Source organism: Microplitis mediator, chromosome 6 (genome assembly GCF_029852145.1).
Source record: "Microplitis mediator isolate UGA2020A chromosome 6, iyMicMedi2.1, whole genome shotgun sequence".
NCBI classification, from domain to species: domain Eukaryota; kingdom Metazoa; phylum Arthropoda; class Insecta; order Hymenoptera; family Braconidae; genus Microplitis; species Microplitis mediator.
Window position 1 is genome coordinate 18,934,280 of NC_079974.1, and position 24,958 is coordinate 18,959,237.

Consider the following 24,958-nt stretch of genomic DNA (forward strand, 5'->3'; position numbering starts at 1 on the left):
GAATGACTTTTTTTTTTTATTCTCATTATAATCCTCGAGGAAATTTTGATATTATGTAATTAAGGTCAAGGTGATTTTACTATAATTTGAATTTATATAAAAATAAAATTATATTATATAAAAAAAAAGTTTTATTTAAAAATTTTATAGATAATTTTTCAGCAATTTATTGTATTAGTAAGTGAATGTGTGGTAAATTAATAATGATGATAATTTTTTACGTTATTTAATTTTTTTATTATTTATTATTTAATTATATTTTGATGCGTTCAATTAGTGGTCACGCGTTTAGCTGACAAACAGATTATAATCAACTTATAGGGCTCCCATGTGGCGATCAATGAGTCCGCATCACCTTCATGTAATTCGATTATGGTATTGATGCGACAACGACATCAAGAGAAGGAGGAAACAAGAACATAAACAAGTTATGTAATTAGGATTAGTATATTTTGAATTGCAATAACTAAATAAATCTATTTACGGACAGTCGACCAATAAATGTATGACTAATAATTTGATGAAAAATATTATGATTAATTTTATTGCGGATATCACATAAATTATTTTGAAAATGTAATGAATTACCGGTGCTAATTTCTGATTAATTCGAATAAAAAACTTGAAACCAAATTTGAAACGTTTTAAATTATTCATCTTTTTGAATTATTCGTCAATTTCCGAAAGATTTCAAATAATTTGCACTTCTTTTAATATTCGATTCGAATCCGAAAATTCGAGTCAGCTTTCAAAAACTCTATTTTCATTTAATGGTGACTTTAATTTATTAAAGTAACCAGAGTAATTATCTCGTAGATTCATATCTTAGTTCTATTTACCTCCGGCAAAAATTTGAATTATTGGAAAAAATATTATAATCTTGTCATTTAAAAACTTATGATCCTGAAGTTAGCAGACAATTAACAATTTTCGGATTTTTTTTTTTAAAAATCAATTACAAAAAAATGAAAACTAAAAATATGCACATGTAGAAAATTTAAAAAACTACAGGTGCAATTTTTTCAAATTTGTTTTTTTTTTTTATAATTTACCGTCTAAAAGAAAATCCAAAAATTATTAGATGGCGGCTAACTTCAGTTTCATTGAAAACTTATGAATAATTCGCCAAATTCGCAAGTTTGAATTATTCGACTCGAAGTTCCAATTGAATAATTCGATACACTGTAAAAAATTTCAGTGTGAAAATTTTCCCCGAGGACTTTCACGGTCTGCTCGGTGTAAAGTGTCAAACGGTGTACTTTTAAAACGGTGTGAGTGTCTTCTTTCACACCGTTCGATGTTATTACTCCAAATATTGTCCAATAATACAGTCTGTAGTAAAAAACTATCAAATAATGTACAGGTTGTAACCTTAGAATATCATTATTATTATTGATGTAGATTTTAAAATAAAATTCAATGCCTAGTGTCGAAAGTTTTAAATAAAAAACTTATACATTTACACCATTAGGGGTGTGAACCTTCTTATTCACACTGCAAAATTTAACACCCTACAACAGGTAACTTTCACTCCGGTAGTGCTGAAAATTTTCACACCAAATCATTGACACCACACCGCGAATTAAAATTTATTACGGCCTATGATTCGATACGAATAATTCGTAAATTCAAACTATTCCCGCGCCCCTTTTTATTTAAAAAAAAAACACGAAAAATAGCCTGACTATCCATTTACTGATTGACTTACCCTATACTATTTTTAACAATCATTTTTGACAATCTCAGGGTAAAAAAAAATGAGTGAATTCACAAAAACCATTTTACATGATAAATATTTTAAAAATCGTTCACCATAAAAATAAATATAAATAAAATCAATGCCGATAGTTTATTTGTTTTCACCATTACGCCGGTTGAGCTGAAAAACTGGTGATAGTAAAAGGGTGGAAATAGCCGGGAGGATGTCATAAATATAAGATTACTTGCGTGAAAGCTCGCGTGACGTTCGACATAACTACCACTTTCTACAATATGTATATAGTTACCATCGGGGCATATACTTATTAAGAGTACACTGCTCTCAATCGATCCTCAAGTTTCCCACTAATTATTATTATTATTATCATTATTATTTTGTAGCGTGTTACTCATCGGAGTATAAAATGCGCTAACTGATTAAAATATACCGGGTCATTGACACTAATGTGTGCTATTACAATATTTTATGAGTACGAATTAGTTGTACGAAAGTATTTATTAACATTGATATAATAAGTGTTTTTTTTTTTTTTTTTTTTTTTATAAAAGTTATCAATAGATTTGAGATTTCAAATTTTTTCCGGTATTCAAAATTCAAATGTGTCCGTATTAACCAGTAAATTTTTTATCTTTTAATTATAAAACTCAATTAAATATTTAAGAAAACAAATTTATCTCTATTGAAAATGAATCGTTTATTTGAGAAACCCCATAAGTCATGTTTTTTACGAAATTGGGTTTTTTGCATGTTTGGGTTCTTGATAGAAATTAATCCTCTCCCTCCATAGAAATTAATCAAAATATGCATCAAATCAGCGTTTAAAAAAAAATTAACCAGGTGACATCAATTTCATTTAATTGAGAAACCCCATAAGTCAATGACTCAAATAAACATGTGCAGTTTTAGTTTTACAGAAATAATTTTTTTTTTTTTTATTTAAAATTCGCGCTTTTTTGGGAAATTAATTTCAAATGTTGTTTTATTGTTGACTGTTATATGACTAATTAAAATGTTTAAATTAATTATAATTTTTTGTAATTTCTGAGTTTCAGAGTTCAAATACATATTTAATACTTCATTTTATCAGTGTAATAAATGATTTGAGTGGAAACATTTAAAAAAACAATGATTTTATAACTTTTTTTCCGTTTGGTTGAGAAACCCCATAAGTCAATCAACTTTAAATAATTTTTTTAAGTAGTTTCAGTTAAAAAATTTAATTTTTCTTGTTTGAATCTTTTTCAGAGACGCTAACACTATTGTATTCAATTATTTATTTATTATTTTAATGTCAAGCTTTTCCAAAAAAATGTTTTTTGTGTTTCCTAAAAAATTTTGTTTTCTTGACTAATGGGGTTTCTCAAATAAACGATTCAAATAAGAAACAAATTTACAAGGGAATTTATAAGTGTTCGATTACGGACACTAAAATGACGATATTTTTCTTAATTATTCCTGTTTAAATTTTTTGGCGCAAAAATTTAAATAATAAATATTTGAATTCAAATGCTTTTTAAATTTGAAAATTATCTTTAGTTTTCAGTATAAAAATTACAAAGTTCAGAGGATAATTGAATTTTTTTTTTTTATAAATTGAATTCATGATTCAAATATAAAAAGAATAATAATAATAATGAAAGTTTGTTCATTTATAAAAGGATATCTCGGCTATCAAGGTTAAACGGGTAGATAAAAATATCGACACATTCATGTTCTTTTTTTTTTTTTTTCTTATTAATCGAACTAATAAATTTAAATTTTATCTCATCGAGATTGAAATATTTATTTTCAATTCGCGAAGCCAATTATTTTATTCATCAACGTATATATAAATATGACTATACATATATATACATTTATATACATTGTTAGTCAACGAGTAGTACAACTACACGATTGACCAGCCATCTTTTATTTAAATGATCCCTACTGTTAAAAATTAGAGGTATAATTAAAGACTCAGTCGTCAATTTAAAAAAATAAAAATAATGATAATAAAAAAAATAAAAACCAAAGAAATGTAATGGAAACTTTGACAATTTAAAAATCAAAAAGCTTAACGAGTCCTTTTAAATTAAACGTAATCGATAAATAACTCTTTTTCTTTTTTTTAAATGCCGTCAGAAAATGGCTTTTTCTCCAATGAATAACTAATGAATGACATAAAAAAAGTTTTATAATGATCGAAGGTTAATTTGTGTAAAAGGGACAAGTTTTAAATTTATTTATTGATCGAAGATGATTAAAAAAGTTTTTAAATAACTTTGATTTAAGATTTAACGCATATTGAGTTTGCGATAATTAGTTTATCGCTTTCGATATCACAGGATATATATATATATACGTTATCATTATCAGAAACTTATATGTGACATGTTGATTTTATTTAAGCGTTTTAAAGTAAAACTAAAATGACGTCATATCTCAATGATTATTTTTTTTATCAATCGCTGAAAATTTATAATCAATATCAGCTTATTAATTTTCTATAAATTTATAAAATATAAAATTATTATTCTTATAATAATTACAATTATAAGAAATTTTTTTTTTTTATTAAATTTAAAATTCAATAAAAAATAAATATAATCTATTCTATATTATTGAGAGAATAAGGAAAATTTTGTTCCCGCCATATCTATATAATAGAATTAGTTAATGTTATTGAAATTGGTATCATTAGATAAGTCTTGACTTGAATTTGTGCCTTTTCATAGTTTAATCTCTTTTTAATTGTCAAGTATTGAGATAAATAGATTTATCTATATCATACGAACTACATTTAAATTACGCGAGAGAAAAGACGATCGTATATATTTTCTTTAAATAAATTAATACTTTAATTATTCTATCACTAAATATGACTGAATGTCACTGAATATATAGCTATATTATTTGTATCGCGTTACTTATTCCGAAATGACAGATTTTTATACTCCCTTTTGGTTTTAGGAAGCTTCTCAAAGCCAAAAAAGTGTGCATAGAAAAAGAAAGGATTCATTGACACAAAAAATCTTTACTCGCCTAAAGAAAATTTTTACTTACCCCAAGAAATTTTTTGCATTGTGAATTGGAAACAAAATTTATTTAGAACTAAAAAAAATTAGTTGGTGCAAGGAATTATTTCTTGAACAAAAAAATCTTTTCTCGCTCCAAGACAATTTTTGTATTTAATTGATACTGCATAAAATTTCTTGGAGAAAATTAAAATTTTTTGCGGTAAGAAATCCTTTTTTTTCTGCGTATTTTATAAATTTAGTGATATTTGGGCAGTCACATAATGACTGCAAGTTGCTCGTTTTTTTAAATGTGTGTGAATGTAGCAGATATCAAATTTAATATTATAAATAAATAGAGTAAATAATAAAAAAAAAAAAATATTTATAAAAAATGCACTGATTAATTTTTTAATTTTTCAAGTGCGCATTTTTTTTTTAAATTTAATTTTATTAATTATTAATTATTTAGTGTTTATTAATAATTTTAAATTTATCTGTCTGCTACATTGACAATCTTTTGAATTAAAAATGTGTTTGATAAAAAAATATGATTTTGATGATGAAGATGAAAGTGATAATGATGATAATGATGATGGAAACATTGTCATGAGGGTGAAATTTAAAAATTGCTTGGGTAGAAGCAATTGTGGAGTTTAATCAAATAAATTAAATATCTTTATTATTCTTTTATCATTTATGTGACAGTCCAACCGAGATAATTAATGAAACTCTCGTATTAAATATTTTTTTTATCACGACTCAGTAAATAATTAACTTTTTTTATAAACTATCGGAAGCTAATCTGGATAATCAGATTATATTTTCATTTCATTATCGAGTTATAAAATAAATAATCATGTTATTTCATAGTTATAATCATATAATATGATTAGTATTGATTAGGTAAATTTTATTTTATAATTTATAAAAGTTATTTTAATTCAAATTTCATAAGTTTATAATTTACGTAATTATCAACTTTAAATAAAAAAATAAATGAGATTCAATTTTTAAAAATTTCTAACTACCGCAAAATTAATAATAATTTTTAAAAACTAAATTAAATATTATTTAAAATTTTACTTACTTTGTACGGCATTCAGCTGAGTCGCTTCATTAAAAAGTTTTGAGAAAAAGAAACCATAGAAGTAGAATTTTTTATTATTTTTACTTTTCAATCCCCACAAAATTTATAAAAGTTATCGCAAACTAAAATTCAAATAAATTACTCCGAAATTCAGCTTAATTTTCCTTCTACATAATCAAGTCTCTTCATTAGAAAGCTATGAGAGAAGCCATGATAGTAAAATTTCTAGGTTATTTTTTTGAATTTTAAATGCCCGCCATTTTGAACTGAATTTATTTATTTGAAATTTAATCAAAATAATTACCAAAAAAAGTGGAAACACTTTCCTTAAAACTTAAAACAGATAAAAATCGTCGGCACACTTGGTGATGACGCGTAATTTCTCTACAAGATCCTTGTCAACAAATCAAGAAAAAATTTTTCAAAATTGCATCATTAAAGCGCAGTTGCTATACGTACATTTACTCCTTAATGAATGATATTGGAGTTAGAGCCCTCATCTAATAATTTTTGGATTTTTTCCAACACGATCAATTATAACGAAAAAAAAGATTTTGAAAATTGCACCAATAGTTTGTTTTATTTCCCACATGTGCATATTTTTAGTTTTTTTTTTCTTTGGAATCGATTTTTCGAAAAAAAAATCCGAAAACTTTCAATTGTCTGTCAACTTCAAAATCATAGTTAATGATAAGATCCTCAAGTTAGCAGACAATTAAAAATTTTTGAATTTTTTTTTGAACAATTAAATTTGAAGAAAAAAAAAACTAAACAAATGCACATGGAGAAAATTAAAAAAACTTTAGGTGCAATTTGTCAAAATATTTTATTTCTTAAATGTAACGTTTTTAAAAAAATCCAACAATTATTAGACGTCGGCTAACTTTAGTATCGTGTTAATGATACCAAAGTTAGCTGACGTCTAATAAGTTTTGAATTTTTTTAGAAACGACAAATTATAAAAAAAAAATATTTAAAAAAATTGCACTTATAGTTTTTTTCATTTTCTACATGTGCATATTTTTAGTTTTTTTTTTTTCGTAATCGATCTTTTGAAAAAAAATCCGAAAATTCTTAATTGTCTGTTAACTTTAGATCATTAATATTTAAATTTACATGAAATTTACTAATTGCACATTAAAAAAAAAAATAATTTTTTTTAAACAGGATAATCACGTAAAATGTGACACCAAGTACTTGGAAACTTAACGTCCGTAGTTGGCAAAATTCCAACTCATTTGGCATGTACTGCAAGTGCACTATCAATTATCTCCCCCCATAAATTATTTTCACTGGACATTTGTTTCATGACAAAAAAAAAGAATAGTCGACTTTAAATTTCTAAAAAAAATAACTGCAATAAAATAAAGATCAAGGTAAAAAAAGTTTTCTCCTTCATAAACTCAGTCTCCTTTAAAAGTAAGAAGACTACTCAGTCTTCTACGGCATTTATTCCTGAGAAAAATTTCGATTCCACGGGATGCTGAGCATAATATGAAGCCCCAGAAAGGTTTTGTTGTAACCTCGTGCTGAGTCTGCAATCTCAGTCGTATCTCAAAAGCCTTATTATCAAACGTACCGTAAAAAAGATGAAAAGAAATTCCACGATGCTGTCGATCTCTCCCTATTACGCAGGACAGTAGGCTGAACTTTAACAAAAGGTACTTTTTTTTTTTCGTTAATTACTTGACACTTATTCAATTTTTTTTACATTTTTTGTACTAGACTTTATTCATGACAAATAAGTAATCATTACAAATAATATAATTTTATGTAAACGTCAAAACGTACAACATTTGCAAGTGTATATATTTTTTATTTCGTCCAATTTATTACAATTGTATATTTTTAATTATTTGCTTATTAACTGTTTTAATTAACAACATTTTTATTAACTTTTTTTTTACACTTACAAATAATTGTACGAATATTTTTACATTGTTTACAAAATCATTCACACTTTTTATTATTTCGTGTCTCGCATATCAAGTAATTACTTAATTACGTAAACACATTACATTAATTATTTTAAATAAATGATAATAGTAAAAAAAAAAAATTAGGTGATAAAATGCACGAGTCTATTGACCGATAGATGCGTTTGAATAAATTTAATCATTGATTAATGTACGACTTAACAACTACAAGCTCTACTAGAGAAAAATTTCGATGATTTGTACGACAGTACATTTATTTTTTTTTTCGATAAATTCAGCTGTTGATTTACAAATGCCCTTGTAAAATTTTCCTGAGGATAAAAAATTAAAGCTGAATTTATTGGATACAATTAACAGTATTTATTAATATATTGATGACAAATATGATATTTTAAATTTAAATATTCATAGGCTTTAATTATTATTCCGTTTTGATTTAAAGTCGTACTCAATTTTTAAGACACACATAAGAAATTCAAAATACCACATAATTCTACAGTAAAAAAAGTTTGAGAGTTACGATTACTTATGACCATACGTCATTTTTTTATGTTATAATTCGATTGTAATTTATGTCAATCGATACACAAGAATCTTAATGACAATGACTCTGAAATTAGCAGACAATTTTTGGATTTTTTTTCCGAATCAAATGCAAAAAAAAAAAACTAAAAATTGTACATGTAGAAAATTAAAAAAACTACAAGTGCAATTTTTTTAAATATTTTTTTTTTTATAATTTATCATAAAAAAAAATCCAAAAATTATTAAACGTCGGCTGACTTCAGTATCACGAATCGGAACTCTCAAGCTTAACGATCGATGATTTATTTTTAAAAATCAACATTATTGATATATATTTTCTTTATAAATGTTATATATTGTAATAATAATGATAATTATTATTAATAAGAGAGATGCTAAGCGTCAGTTGCAGCTCAAAGATCCATAACTATTTAAATTTAATAAAATTAATCCAAAATGAATGAATAATTTCTAAATTTTTTTTTATCTATTGATTGACGTTTTTAAATTTTCAATGTTGAGAAAAAAATGTTAATTATGTACATGATTTTTCTCCAAACGCGTCACTATTTTACTTGATATATTTTATTTAAATTAATATTATGTAAGAAAAATTGTTATATTTTGTGTCGTATGATGATAATTATTTTTTTTTGTTATCGATTATTCAAAAACTTTAGGCCAATAAAAATAACTATTGTATCAATAATAGCGATTAATTTTTTGATTTATCATTATTGTTTTTGGATTTTTATTTCTCATACAATTTGTGTGTCTGTAATTATTAATTGTCATTATTTTAATAATTATTATTATTATCATGACAAACTTCAAGAGTTCGTACTTTTTAACGGTGCTCAAATCAGCCTGAAGACTGTCATTTATAGAAAAAAAAATTATTTAAAAAAAAAAAATTAAAGATACATTGTAATTAATATATGTAAATATGATAATGATAATTATATTAATTATAATATTTATTATAATAATAATAATAATGATTTTTTAAATTAAACGATAGCAAATTCTATAATAATTTTATAGAATATTTAAGTTATTATTTATTTACATTAAATGATAAACAAATAAATTCAAAAAAAAAAAATATACATTAGAAAAATGTTGTCACATATGCGAAAAAGTTTTATAAAAATGAAAACTGTTTAAGTCGAACTTACTTTAGTCTTCGGAGAGAAAAAAAATAATTATAAAATCAAACTTTCATAGATGTTCATATATTATTATTATTATTAATATTATTATTATTATTATTAATTATTAAAGAGCCCCAATAAAAATTAAAAGGCATTAGTTTAAATATTCTACATATTATTGAATATTATAATGAAAATAATTATTGGAAAAATATCTAAGTGAAAAAGTATCAACACTCCATCATGTTATTACTTAATAAATTTTCTTAATATATTTTTCTCACATGCGATTGATTGTTATCGTGTATTTACTCCGGAGTACATCAGTATTGCGATGTGCTGTTACTATATGGAAATATTCTAATTAATGCATTTTCTACGTAAATATATACTCGTTTTTTTTTATTTATCAATAATTATTATTATTATTAATTGAAAATGTTGTTGATGTTGATGCATTTTTTATAATAAAATAAAAAAAAAAAAAAAATGAATGAAAGAAAAACGTTCAGACGCATCTTTGGCTCCCCGTTAGCGTATCAGTCCATGTAATTTAATAATGATCCGCATTCTCTTGTACACTGGAACATAAATTAAAATGACAATAAATATATATATATATAAAATTAGTAATTCAAAATTTAATATCTACAGATACATGACATGTTTGATGATCAATAAATAAATTTAATATTTTATTTAATAAATAATAGCAATAAAAACTTAAATATAAAAGCGATGGTTAATGATTTAACGACAGCAGGATTGGTGTTAGTTCCAAAGCACACAGGAGTCGACGATTATGAGCACCTTTGTAGGATGATTAGTGATTCCTTGTTACCTATACAGTAGAACAACAAAATCACTAGTCTTCCATACAACAGAGCTCCATTCATTCACGACGGATGACTTAAATATTTTCCTTCTCTTCAAGTTGATTCCAAGTTTTCTCATATTTTTTATTTAAATAAATAAATATGTACACTGTATTTTTTTTTCTTTTTACTTATTACAATATTAATCTCACCTTTATTTATTATTACTTCCATTCGCACGGATAATTGATGCGTATGTTAGTTACAAGCGATGATTTTATATTAGTAAATTATATGTAATTAATAGTAAAGTATAAATATATTAACAATATGCCTTTTAAAGCTTAAGAAATGGTTATTATTTATTTTAATTATTTGCTAGGTAATTAATTAGTTTTATAATTGATGAATTAAATGACGAAGCATAAAAAATTTTTTTAAGTAAATTACCTCTGTTGCAGCAGATACTGGGCCATCTGTATTTGATTTGGTACTCCGGATATTGTTATTATGCGATCGTTGCTTCCGGGTAGTGGTAAATCTATTGTGATAGAGGCTCCACTGTCAGATCGAATTTTTCTGATTCTTGCACCGCCTTTGCCAATAATTGCTCCCGCAAGCTGTAAATTAAATTAATTGTGGTAAGAAAAAATTTTCATTCAAAACAAAAAAAATTTATTTGATTCAGTAACGTAGAAATGATTATAAAATTTACAATTAGTTTGATAATGGAGACTATTTATGACCTGTCATTAAAAATTACTTTAGATAAAAAAATTTAATTATCAATAAAATTATCAGGCTGTCGATGTAAGAATTCAATTTCAAAGTTCATACAGGAAATTGTTAAAAATTAATATTGTATGGAATTTTATTCCCTATTAAAAAGATAAAAAAATTTATAAGTCTAAAGTCAACAGACAATGTCAAAAATTTTAGAGCTACATAGTGACGTATTTAAAAATAATATCATATGACGTTAATTAAATTTTTTAATTTAAATTCCTAGTAACATGATATTAAATTTTTCTGGTTGGAATTTAATACTATATTGTGTGCTTACATCTTTTGGAATGGTAACTTGAGTGCTGGTTTTATTTCCACCCATATTTCCACCCTGGTTACCCTGATTATTTCCTCCCATCGGTGGGCCACCCATACCAGAATTACCACCGCCGCCACCGCCACCTCCGCCTCCACCACCACCACCGCCGCCGCCAAGTCCGTTCGGAGCATTTCCTTGCATTCCCCATCCATTATCTGTAAACAATAAATCAATTTAAAACAAAACCAGTAAAAGAACTCGAATCAACAGAAAGCAAAAAAAAATTAAGAATAAAATTGTCCAAATAAGCTTTTCGCTTACGGCGAAATAACTCAGTTGGCAAACAGATCAATAGTTAATCTCGAAAGATGCGAGGTACTTTTTTTTTTTTATATAAAAAGCATGAGTTTGCTTACCGTTGTAATTTCCTCCACCGAAAGGCGGAGGGCCGCCCCTGTTTCCAGCGTAGCCTCCACCTCCGCCTCCACCACCACCGCCGCCTCCTCTGCCTCCCTCGTAGCCGCCACCTCGGGCATTGCCACCGTATCCACGGTCAGGTGGACCTGACATACTACCCCCGCCCCCTCGGGGACCTCCGCGAGGTGGTGGAGGGAATCCTCGATTCATATCTGGCGGGCCGCCGCCTCGGTTGTCACGACGGGGTGGCATTCCACCACCGCCACCACCACCACCACCCCCGCCGCCTCCACGTCCTCCTGGGAATCCGGGTTTACCTTGACCGTCTCCGCTTCCATAACCACCATACTCATCGGCATAGTAATCATCGTAGTTGTGAGGATCGTACGGGTTATTTATACCCTTCAGTGGTGACTGAAAAATATTAAAATTCCGTAAATAAATTTATTCTACACACTCGCTCTTAAACTCCCACACAGACACATTTTTTTTCAATGCATAAATATTTATTAAACTTTTTTTTATCTCACTAGTTTGTTGTTTGAATAAATAAATATATTTTTAAAAAATATAATAAATAAATGTAATGACTTACTGTCTTTATGGTGGCAACCAATTCTCTAATGCAGTCCATACATGTCGCAGACTTGCCGCAAATGCTGATGACACGATCAGTACTGTGGGGACAACAGTTTGAGTAAATCTTGATCCTCGCACCAGTTTTCTGCAATGCAAACACAAACATTTCCATTAGACCTCGCAAGTATTCTGGCAACTGTTATTGTACTAGACTTTTACGAGTTGAGGTAACAAGCATTCAAAGTAGATTTTTTTTTTATTCCTTTGGCCTTTTTTTATTTAAAATTTTTTTAAAAACTATTTTTACTTTTTACGGACGACTATCATGTTCTACAATCTTAGCTTTATGTTTCTCATTTTTAGTTGGTTTTTTTTATCGTATTACAGTTTATCCATGTTTATCAGAGTTGACGCGACAACCAGCGAAAAGTGACCGCGGCTACGTAATTTTTTAGACGCCAATCGGTAGATCGCGTGAGGACAATCGCTTACAATGTATAAGAGACCAGTAATTTTTTTTTTTTTGTAACATAGCTATCTAGATAAAACAGGTGAATAGTAACTAACAAGCACACGTAATTATTTTCATTCGTGCAAAGAATGAATATTAATAACAACTAAAATAGCTTGATCTTATAATCAAGTATAAAGTTTAAATAATTTTTTTTTATTTTACTGTTAATTAATTCACATTTTTATAATATTCAGACTTTCCCATGTTATTTAACGGATGTATTTTTTATTAAAAATTAATTTATGTTGAAAAGTTGCGCTTACAGTAAGTCCGGAGCTCATTCACTAATTTTAATATAAATAAAAATATATGACAATATACAATGTAAAAAAGAACGGAGTAAATTTAGAGTAATGCAGTGAAATTAACTTCGAAGCTGAGTTTAATTTAATATTAAAACTCCGAAAGAGTAAATGCGAATTTAAATGAAATACAAATCACTTCGAAGTTCGCTGCACTGTAAAAAATTGGGAGTGAATCGGAGAGATTACAGATTTAAATTCAATCCGAATTCACTCAATCACTAGGAGTAAATAGGGAGTTTTTTTCAGCGGAGTAATCTGGATTTTTTCTAAATCCGCATTCACTCCGATTCGGAATTTCAAAATTAAAATGAACTTTTTTTTGGAAGTGAATTTCATCATATAAATAAACAGTCATCCGCTTCAAATTTACTCCAGAGTTATTCCGCGATATGATACTGAAGTTAGCCGGCGTCTAATAGTTTTTGGATTTTTTTTAAAACGACAAATTATAAAAAAAATAATATTTAAAAAAATTGCATCTATAGTTTTTTTAATTTCCTACATGTGCATATTTTTAGATTTTATATTTTGTCATTGATTTGGCGATAAAAAAACTCCTAAAATTGTCTGTTAACTTCATGATCATTTCACTTTTTATTTTTTAAATCTCGAAGTGAAATAAACTCCGTTGAAAAAAATTATTTTAATATCGAAACTTCGAATCGGAGTGAATGCGGATTTAAATAAAATCCAGATCACTCCGGTGAAAAAAAACTCTGTATGCAAAGTGATTTTTTGACTCCGAAACTCCGAGTGACAGAGAATTCATTTTAAATTAAAATCCTTATTGATTCCCTATTTTTTTACAGTGCGATAACAGTGACTATGAATCATCAATCGGGTCATATGTTACAATTATTAAAAATTCAAGTTAATTAATTATAAATAAAAATTTCTATTAATATTTTCAATCCATATCCATAAGAAATCTAATAAATAGATAAATTTTCTCACATTAATTTATAATTCCCGCTAATGTCGTCATGCCTATTCAATGGTAATGAGGAATTAGTGAATTTTAAATACATATAAATCTGACCAATACTCAATAATGATTTTTTTTTTTTATTGTTCAAGACTGAATTATCAAACCGTGAGAGTCAGTCAAGTTAAATCTGTTTGACGAGTGGGATTGTACTGTTGTGTATAAACTGAAAAGTGAAAATAAATATAAAACCAGTTGTAAGACTGGCATGTGACAGCACATTAATTCATTTCACTTTCACTCAAGTTCAATTTCTTGCTTTAAAAGTAATATATATTTTCAGTATTCGTACTATAAATACATAACTTTATTACTCTTATCAATAGTATCGGTTTTTGAATTAATTGAGTTTGAATATTAACGAGATAGTAAATATTAAATATAAATGTGCTGTATTATCTAGTAGGAAAATTATAAATTATTTGATAGTCATTACAGTAACGTGTAGTACGGGTATGCTGTTGTGTTGTTGTTGTTTATAGTAGTGTCGATTAAATTTCTGCTTGTAATTGTCCCTCGATACCGCGTGGTTATAGAATAATAATCAGTATCCATAGTTTTAAATACGTAGATTATCATTTAAATTTGAATCCGCGATTCTCATTCATAGTCGTCACATATAGTCGTCTATTAATATGGTAACGATATTATCGGGTTAAATGTTAGCATATAGACATTAATATTATTATGTATTTATTTTAATATTATTAGTCTTAAATAAAGTAAATATACAGGGGAGGGGAGGGGCAAAACGGGGTACTTAAGGACATGCTAAATTTTCAATGACTCAAATACGATAGATTTTTTTTTTAATGATTTTCAAAGTAAATAGAGAAATTTTTGGTTGCCGTAAAAAAAATCATTTTTGCGGGTAAAATGGGTACCCTTTAAAAAAGGTGAAAAAAAAATTTTTGATATTAAGTAAATTTTTGATACTCAGTAAATTTTTTTTGGGAATAATTTACATGAAAAAAAAATTTTTTTGATAGTTTTTATATCATAATACAAAAATCATTAATATTTTTTGACTAACACTCGATTTTTAAAAAAGTTTAATAAAAAAAAATTCAAAATAATGCTCAGTTATATTTACAAAAAAAATTTTGGAAAATTTGAAAAATATTTAAGAATAAAAATTTTTTTTTATACGATTTTGAGGGTACCCCGTTTTGCCTCTTCCCCCTGTTCCCAATAAATAATAAATTTATTTTTATCATTTCAGATCTTGGGAGAAAATAAAAAAAAAAAATCAATTAAAGTGATACAAGAACAAGTGGTAAAATAATAATAGTTATTGTTAATAATGACGACAGTATATTCAGCTGATGAAGTTGCAAGTCATGACAATGAAAAAGATCTATGGATGATAATACACGGTGGAGTTTATAACCTGACAAAATTTTTGCAAGAACATCCTGGAGGCGAGGAAGTTTTGCTAAATCTCGCTGGACAAGATGGCACCGAGTGCTTTGATGAAATGGGACACACAGCAGAAGCTGTGCAGTTAAGAGAGACTTTAAAAATAGGAGTAGTTGCCGAAGGCGGTAGTGGAGCATCAAAATCATCAATCGGGTCAAATAAAAAATCACCGACTGTCGATGATGATGATTGGGAGTATCAGGAACCAAAAAAAGAGTCATCTACTACTGCTTATATTTTCATCGGTATACTCGTACTTGTTTATGCATTTATATATAATTATATTTTATAAATAATTATCACTATCAAATTTACTTATGAATTTTTTAAAATAACAAATATTAAATTTTATTATATACTGCATTGTTTCAAATAATATATATGTATAAATATTTATGTTTTGTGGAAAATATTGTGGATATTGAATTGTAAAATAATTGATAAATAAAATAATGATAAATAACATTACTCGTAATTTATCAGCGTTTTTTTTTATAAATTAGACAATAAGTTGATTTAAATGACTCGTATATTAAATTGACGAATAAATTATAAATTTATATTATTTAAGTTAGTGGGCAATTGATGTAATAAAAGTAAGTCTTTAAATAAAGTGAGTAGATATAAATATAAATGATTAAATGATATCACAAATTATCTTATCATTATTGTTATATATTTGCAAAAAGTATGAAGCAAAAAAACAGCCTTCAATTGCGTAAATGACAGAGTGACTAAGGTATTTTTAGAGGTACTGAGTTACAATATGAAAAATATATGATAAATATAATGACGATTTATGTCAGTAGATTGATTTTGCGATGATATAAGTATAAAAATTGATTGCCATGAAAGAAGTCGCGGCAAAATTTTCATTTTATTTTTTTTATCTCATCTATTTCACATCTGAACGGGGACTACTCGTTTCTGTGATATTAAATACGTCTGTGATAGGAAGCGAGCTCTTCTACCAGCAGTGATAGCTAGAGAAAGATACAAGAGTAAATTGAAAGTGCATTCACTGATAAATTTAATCTTTATATATATTTTTTAGTTTAAAAATAAAATAAATTTTTTCTCAAACTCATTAAAATTTTATTTATTTATATCATTATTTTAAATAAATAACTTTTAAAACTTATCATCCATTTTGAATGGATATTAAAACACTTTTTTTTTCTTTTATTATCAGAGTGGATCAAAGTTCAACTACTAGAATAAAAGAAATACATACATAGTGTACGTATTTTATTTTCAAATTTCATTTCTCGTGTCTTCTCCACAAAGATATATATATATATATATATATATATATATATATATATATATATATATATATATTTTTTTTTTGTTTAAAATAGCAAATCACATTTTAGCATCTAGAGTTTTACCATTTCGATTTTATTCAGGCCGTTTTTACCTACTATACGATTTATAAAAGATAGATAAGGTCAACTGTCGAGTACATTCATAAGAATAAGAATAAAAAATATACGAAAAAAAAAAATAATAATAATAATGAAATAAAAAAAAGAGAATACGATGTCATGAGAGTGGGGACACGTGAGTTGTTAAAGTAGAGAGGGAATGAATAAATATTGTGGTGATTGTAACAAGTACGACAGTTGATCGTTAAAGTAACGTCATCCAGTGTAATAATTTATATTATTTTATTTTTTCCTTTAACTTGAATTAATTGTGTTTTTTTTTTTATTATTTTTGTTGTAAATAAATATATTTGTAGACTACTTTTATTGTTATCGTAATTAAAAATAATAATAATTATTATAATTATTATTATAAATTCATTTTTAACTAACGCTGACGTCTCGTCTCGGTAATCATTGGTGAGTGAACAGATTAACGGGGATAGAAATAAAGAGGCAGTGAGATCAGGGTTGATGTTAATGAATATTCATAAAACGTAAATTTGCGTGAAAAATAAAAAATAAAAAAAAAATCACGTGGTTTAATACACAAGTAAAGAGAAAGAGAGAAATAGTTTAAGACAAGACTCTTGAAACTGAGGTGAGTCGACAAATTTTTCTCTCTTCCTCTTCCTCTTCTTTTTTCCTTTAATTTTTTACATCAAACGAATAAAATTTTTAGTAATTAATATTTTTTATTTAATTATTTGAATTTTTATGATTATAAATTGTTTATTTAAATGGAGTATATAAATAAATTAAAGTTTTACTATTTATCTTAGAAGTGGATGACGTCCATACTATTTATTCCTTCGCGAATATTCTCAACGCCATGTTGTTACGAAATAGTGCGATCGGAAAAAGAATCATCGTATTAATTATTATTTAAGTAGAATTATAAATAAAAAAATTAATGTCAATTATATTCATAATTCAATGACGGATGATAATAAAAAATTTAATAGAAAAGAAAATGAAAATTTATAAATTTAAATACATGATTACTTATTAATTATTTGTAATAAATTTTTAAAATTGCGGAGTAATAAATTTTGAAAATGAGGAATTTTTGAAGCCTTTGAAATGTGAAAAGTAAATTATGTATGACAGCTTAAAATGAATATTTAGAATTATTAATATGTAATAAATACGGAAGTTAATAAAAAAAATTTTAATTTGTTGTTAGAATTTAATTTACGGCTGGAAAAATAGTTATGCAATTGATGTACGCATCAATTGTGATTTATATTTATTTTTAGTTGACGATAAAACCACTCGAGTGCGCTAATATCTTGACAATTTAAATTAATCCCGGGAAATAAAAAAATTTAACTAACTTAGTAAGGCCTAGGACTATTGGAAAATTCCGAAAAAGGTTTAAAAAAAAAAAGGGTTTAAGAAAAAAAATTTTATGTTTTTCGAATCATAAAATTTTTGTCTGATAGTTGGTAAGTTACAAGTGAAGAAATGAAAATAATAATAAATATAATTTCAGATCGAAAAATTTTTGGAGTTGGTTAGAAGAAATGACGGAATTAAAGCAATTTACAAGAGCTGAAATTTCAGGGACAGACCGCAAATTGACGAGGATTATAATTCATGATAAAGTTTATGATGTCACGCAGTTTCTCAATGAACATCCGGGTGGTGAAGAAGTTCTACTTGATCACAAAGGTGTAGATGCATCTGAGGACTTTGATGATGTCGGTCACTCAGCCGATGCTCAAGAATTAATGAAAAAATATATGATTGGAGAACTAGTTAAAGAAGAACGGAAAAATAGTGCGCCGAAAAAAGGCTGGACTACTGGACAAAATAAAACAAAACAAGAAGTTGAAGGACCGCCACTTCTTTTTTATATGATTGTGGGAGGTTTCTTATCTTTCTTAATCGCTACTTGGTATTTCCAACTCGGTGAATGATTTTTTAAATAATAATAATAATAATAATAATAATAATAATAAGAATAATAATAATAATAATAGTAATAAGATGTATTAATTTGCCATTGCCAAAAAAATACGCCGACTTCTTACACCCGCGAATGAGCAGAACCAAAAATTGACAAATAAAAAAAATCCGTTCTATTAGAACATGAATTTTCAACATAAAATACTGAAAATAATTATTTGAATTTAATTTATAATTAATCTTTGTAAAAAATATAACTAATTAGTTTCAATTACTAAATAAAATTAAGGGAAAAATTTTATTGTAAGCAGAAAAAATAAAAATGAATTTGTAAAAATAATTATTTCTGTACTTAAATAATAATTGAGGATAAAATAATAATATTTAAGTTTTATCCATTTAAATAAAAATTTTAAAAACTGTTGAATTAGTCCGGGCACTAATTACTGATATGAGTCGTCGGCCAGGGTAGAAACTTGGGTTGGTGACGATTTGCGTCAGACAACTGGAGCGAGAGAATTTAACAATCCACACACTAGTTGGTACTTTAACTGAGTAGGGGGTGAAATTCATAAAAAAAATATTGAAATGTAGAATAAGAGAGCGAAAAAAAAATCTAGTATACTTTCAAAATATTAATAATGATGATAATAATCATGGAATATCTTTACTATCAGATGTCAATTGATAATTTGAAAGTAAAAAAAAATGTGTAATAATAATGATGAAAATCCAACTATACGAAATTTATATATATATATATATATATATATGATATATATATTTGTAATAAAAAGTTTTCAAGACTCATGAGTTGTCAGATATTCAAACTCTACGATTATTTGTGAATTTTTATCAAGTATTACGGAATCCCTTCGACATCATCCAATTCCCATTTGAATATTTATTTCCAATAGGGAATTCGATCTTCGTGACTCATCTGTATACACACCCTGTAGTTATTTTTAAATAATCAACACTCGCGTGTTTTACCTCAGTATAATTTCACGAGCAAATAAATATGATAAAAAAATAATAAAAAAAATATTTACTACCATTATTATACAGAAGCAAAAAAAAAACTAAATAAATTATAAACGATCCCAAAATGGCATAAACGACGACCTAAATGACGTAAATAATTTAATTAAAACCACTCACCTCGCAATTAAATACATGGCCACTAAATAAAATTATTTATCTCACTCGATATATTTAACGAAATTATTAAATATTAAATACGAGAGTTTAATTGACGGAATGTACGACATATTTAATAAATAAATAAATACATAATAAATAAAAAAATATAATAATCCGCGGGTGGACCGTTCGCTCGAATGGTTCAGTATCAACTGACTGGATGTCTCGTGCGCGCCCTGAATGCACCCTTGGGACCTTTTTTTTACATGTTCTGTCTCTCCCTCTTTTCCTCTCTAGCTCGTATTTCCGGTTATATGGAGGGGATGAAAAAAAGGAGGAAAAATACTAAATGGACGGACATCAGCTGTGCGTTTAAAAATTTCGTAATAATTCAAATATTTCATTTTTTTTTCTTATTGTTAATAAAGAAAAGAAAAAAAAATGATTATTATCGGCGGGTAGTATCAACCTTTTATTTTTTTATTTAAATGGAATAAAAGTAAAAGTCATAAAAAGTCTGTAGCTGTGAAAAGGTGAAGGAATAAAACCTCGAGAAGAAGTAATGGTAAAGCCAAAGGTTCTCATTTTACTTAAAAGAAGACTTTGCCTGAGCCAAAGAGAGCAGACATTAATGCACCTGGTGTAGCAGCTGTTTATGGACGTCCGTTACCTGGTCTAGCACCTGTTTGAGGTTGCGTGTCTTACAACTCGAACCCCCATAGCAACACATGTCACCAAAGAGAAATTCAGTGGCCTCCCTCGCCTCCATACTCCACTGAGAGAATTATACAAACTTTAATATACTTTTTTACGTTATTTCTTTATCTTCATATTTATCCCGACATACTGATGTACAGAAGACTACATTACATTACACTACACTATCCAGCTTTTGACTTTACACTCCCATCTACATCATCTACCATCATACATCTTTCGTCTTCCTTCTTTTCATTACTATATAAATTTTTATACGAGGCAAAGAAAACGGCCGCGGCTACCCCACTCGCGAGTAACATCAAGGGAAAAATAAAAAATAGACAAAGAAAAAAATATACATATTTTTTAGTAAATCGTCGAGAGAAAAATATGAGTTAAATAGACGTAAATGATTCTTTTATGAATACAAAAAAATGAACGCGGGCTTTGATGTTAGCTTATGAAAAAAAAAATTTTAAAAAACCATTAACGTAATTTTAATTTAATCATTTTTTAAAATTGTTTTTGTGTTGTTGAGTTAAAGGGAAAGAAATTAATAATTGAGGAAATTTTTAAAAAATAATTACGTAAAAATAAAAATAAAAAGAGTAGTAAAAAATTAAGAACAGGGTGTACGTGGTGAGATTTAAAATTTTTTATCGAACAAACTTTTAAGAAAATTTAACTGAGTAAGAAGGGAAGTTAGCTCGCCGATCCGGAGAGTAAAGTTCAAGAAAAATAAAATCCCATGAGATTGCAGTGGTTTTATCTCGGTAAATCTATGTATATATACGTATATACAAGTGGGATCAATTTTACAATCATTCACAATATATCCTACAAAGCAATTTCAACAAATCTATTTCATACTTTTTTATTTATTTATCAAATAAAATTGAATTAAATTAATTTATTGTTATTATTCGTATTTTATTGTGTAAGATATATCGTTATAAAGGTAATAGATCTAAAATATAAATATGTGGAGTTATGACAACGCAATGGCGAATATTTGGAATGGGTTGTGCGCGCAAGTTGCGGTATTAGTTATGGCTGTCGATATTGATCCAACCCACGACCTATTCCCTTCATCTTATCTCGGCTGCATAAACTTGATACACATATTCACAGCTATGGTTTAGATACCGAATCCGCTTCATTTAATAATGACAGGATTTAAATTTGAGGTCAAATTATCGCTCGAAATTTGTTACATTTTCCACTACGTATTTAAAACATTTATTTTTTTGACTTGCACGTTACCTTGGACGATAAAGTAATTGGATGAGAGTGAGAGAGAGAGATGGTATGACCGAAGAACATTCTGCAGTCACCTAACCGGATTTTACGGCCGACCGGAAGCCGGAGGTTTCGTTCCCTTTATGCCTCCCGGGTTATAAGCTCGAACGGCTTCCCTTCGCCAAGTTTTAGAGTTTAAATTTTCGAGGATGCCGAGGATCGTCTGTATGTAGTACACACATATATATACATAGTTGTATATGTACCACATATTGTGTATGTATGAAAGACTACATTACATTCAACACTTGTCTAGTACATTAGGTACATTTTTTCCGATCTCACCGACGAGTTTGTCCCCGTGTCCGAGAGGTTTCAACACTGCGCTTGTGAAACTCCACTCTTACTAATTGAAATATAATGAAGCTTGGGTTATTTGCGAGTTCTGTGACTGTCTTTCTTTGTTTATTATTTTTTTTATTTTTACTTTGTGTGAAAAAAAAAAAAATGTTAAGTTTTAATAACATTTTAAATGAAATTCGCGTTCCCGCTGTTTACTAAATTTTTTTAAACGTTACTCGTTTCCCATTGAGGGAAAAATAATTAATAAGTTACAATTAAAGATAAAAGTTTACGTATGAAAACGTTAAATAAAAATATTAAAATGTAAACGTGTTGTAGTTAATTTTATATTGCGTGTATGGATTATAATTGAGGGTGATGCATATGTCAGTGATCGGACCTTAGGGGCGTATATGGGAACAATACACGAATACAAAAATGAACATGACATGTGTCTTGTCAATGGACAACAGAAGATCGTTATTTTTTTTTTCCCATGAGTGACGAATCAAATTATTGGCAGATGCAAATTTTAAGTCAACGCCACAGGAAGTTAATTTATATTTCATTATTGTTTTTTTTTCCTTTATTTTCTTTTTTATTAAAAACTTCTCTTAGAAATTTTAAATAAAAATTTCTACTTTAAAACTCGGAATATTTTTAACGAATTGTTTATATTTTTTAATTTTTTATTTTTATATGTATTCTGTTTTAATATATTTAGTACTTAATTTAAATTATCTTGTGTCGCAATTATCTATACCGAAGCAATAAACTTTATAATTCAAAACAAATTTAGGAAATTCATTACGCTGACCGCGAAAAGCTTAATTGGAATGTAGCTTCTAAATGACTTATTATACATTTTATGATGAGGATTAAAATGAAATTAATTCATTTTGATAATTTCGATATACAAATAAAATAAAAAATAAAACAATCATCGTCACTGACACTTGAACTGTAAATTTTTAATTAAATTTAAAACAAATTCTTGTTATAGAGCTCAATATAACTTCAATGAATACCGAAGCTGGAATTCCTGGTAAATCTGCTTGAAATGAAATAAATTTATTTGAAATCTCTTTGTAAAATGTAAATTAAATTCGAAATTTATAAATGTGTGTACATTTGCATTGTTAATTAATAACGTTTGTTTAATAGTTATTATATTACTCTAGTAATTAACTGAAATACGTTTAATCAGCGTATATATGTATACATATGTACAACATGTGCTATAATTGAGACGGATAGAGAAGATCAATCAAACTTGGTGGAAGTTAAGGTGAAACTCAAAGTTCTACAGCTCCAGGCATTCATGAATTTCAAATACTTAAATAATTGTTCATGTGCAAACTCAAGGGTACATAATTAGCTGAGAAATTTAAAGACAAAACTCTGTCGGCGAGCAATATCATGATGATGATGATGATAATTTTAAAAAAACAAATTGAATATTCAACAGCGACATGTTAACTTAAAATATCTCCAACAATGACATACGGCTGTCAACAAGACAGATGAGTGAGTCCTCGTATGTCGTTGGTGTCGGCTCACGAATCTCGATCATGCCGGAAAATGGAATCCGATTTCGCGGGAGGACAGGGAGTATAGGGAATAAAAATAGTGAAAGAAACGACAGTATCGTGAGGGGAATCAATAAAGTCTTGGAGACGCGACCTCGAATCGAAATAAAGCGGTTCGGCGACGTCGCTGAGTGGTGGTGCCACGTCTTTACATTTTAAAGCTCTCCCTTTACTTGGCTGACGTGCCTGCTCAGCTACTCTCTACTCGTGCAATTGGGATTCACTGGTAACAAAAAGCTCGATAGGATAGACAAGTACCATCCCAACCTCAACGTTATCTTACAACATGACCATGTCACTGGAATTATTGTCTTCCCTTTAATGAATCCACCTCACAAGACATTCGTGTGAAAAATATCACACGGTTTTATTTATACAGAGGATGGCGTTTTTGTGAGATAAAGAAATTTTACGAGCTGGAAAACTTGAAAAATAATTTTTTAAAATAATTTTGATGAAAGAATGAAACAATGGGGGCATGTAAAGATGAATAATAAAAGAGTAGAGTAACGTAACCTGAAGAGACTGTTCTCGCGTTCGGTTTTGTCTCTTGCTAGTGAACTGTAACGAGCCACTTGGCTACGTTGCATATTTCCAAGTACCGAGAATACATAGATAAAGAGAGTAACGTCAATGAGTTAATATATATATATGTGTACATATGTGCACATATATCACTGAAAGTTTGTAAGCTCAACTACAGTTGAATTTTATTGGTGACGTGTAAATGGCAGCAGAGGTTTAATAAAATCTAACTATAGATTAACTACTCGTAATTGAAGGGTTTACGAGAAAACTTGCGTACTCGTATATTTGATTAAAAAAGAAAATAGAGTAAAAATAATATAAAATGTGAACATGATTGAAAGCACTTTGAATTTGTATACAACAGCACAATTTGTAAAAAACTTTCTGACTACTGTACCATCTTTCATTATATTTCAATCAATAAATCTACGTATTATTTTTCAGCAGATATTACGCGATTTATCAATCAGTTTGTAGGAAATTTATCTTTTAAAAGTCAAATACAAGTTTTTAAAATGTTTAAAAAATAAAAAACAAAAGTAAGTAATGACGAATAGTTTCCAGGTCCTGGATCTTTTT

General features: G+C 27.4%; 3 protein-coding genes across 11 annotated transcripts in view; 2 read left to right on the forward strand and 1 right to left on the reverse strand.

Moving 5' to 3' along the window:
• Positions 1–7,995: 7,995 nt before the first annotated feature.
• LOC130670317 (heterogeneous nuclear ribonucleoprotein K) overlaps positions 7,996–24,958 on the reverse strand; it is a 47,440-nt gene continuing 30,477 nt past the window's right edge. For all 5 annotated transcript variants that reach the window (XM_057473671.1, XM_057473672.1, XM_057473675.1 and 2 more), the window contains 5 exons: positions 12,295–12,423; positions 11,699–12,113; positions 11,301–11,497; positions 10,688–10,857; positions 7,996–10,003 (listed from right to left, as the gene is read on the reverse strand). In XM_057473671.1, the coding sequence (XP_057329654.1) occupies positions 9,976–10,003; positions 10,688–10,857; positions 11,301–11,497; positions 11,699–12,113; positions 12,295–12,423 (939 nt within the window). In that variant the 3' untranslated portion in view covers positions 7,996–9,975. The remainder of the gene's footprint in view (positions 10,004–10,687; positions 10,858–11,300; positions 11,498–11,698; positions 12,114–12,294; positions 12,424–24,958) is intronic.
• Positions 14,175–15,967, forward strand: LOC130670319 (cytochrome b5-like). Of its 4 annotated transcripts, none has more exons than XM_057473677.1 (2): positions 14,175–14,348; positions 15,305–15,967. In XM_057473677.1, exon 2 carries the CDS (start codon positions 15,386–15,388, stop codon positions 15,791–15,793), a length of 408 nt encoding a protein of 135 aa, XP_057329660.1. In that variant the 5' UTR covers positions 14,175–14,348; positions 15,305–15,385; the 3' UTR covers positions 15,794–15,967. The 4 variants fall into 4 exon arrangements, with proteins under 4 accessions (XP_057329660.1, XP_057329663.1, XP_057329662.1 ...); XM_057473680.1 differs by lacking the exon at positions 14,175–14,348 and adding an exon at positions 14,447–14,720; XM_057473679.1 differs by lacking the exon at positions 14,175–14,348 and adding an exon at positions 14,824–14,906.
• Positions 17,160–19,220, forward strand: LOC130670320 (cytochrome b5-like). Of its 2 annotated transcripts, none has more exons than XM_057473681.1 (2): positions 17,160–17,348; positions 18,424–19,220. In XM_057473681.1, the coding sequence occupies exon 2, from the start codon at positions 18,455–18,457 to the stop codon at positions 18,848–18,850; it is 396 nt and encodes a 131-aa protein (XP_057329664.1). In that variant the 5' UTR covers positions 17,160–17,348; positions 18,424–18,454; the 3' UTR covers positions 18,851–19,220. The 2 variants fall into 2 exon arrangements, with proteins under 2 accessions (XP_057329664.1, XP_057329665.1); XM_057473682.1 differs by lacking the exon at positions 17,160–17,348 and adding an exon at positions 17,355–17,529.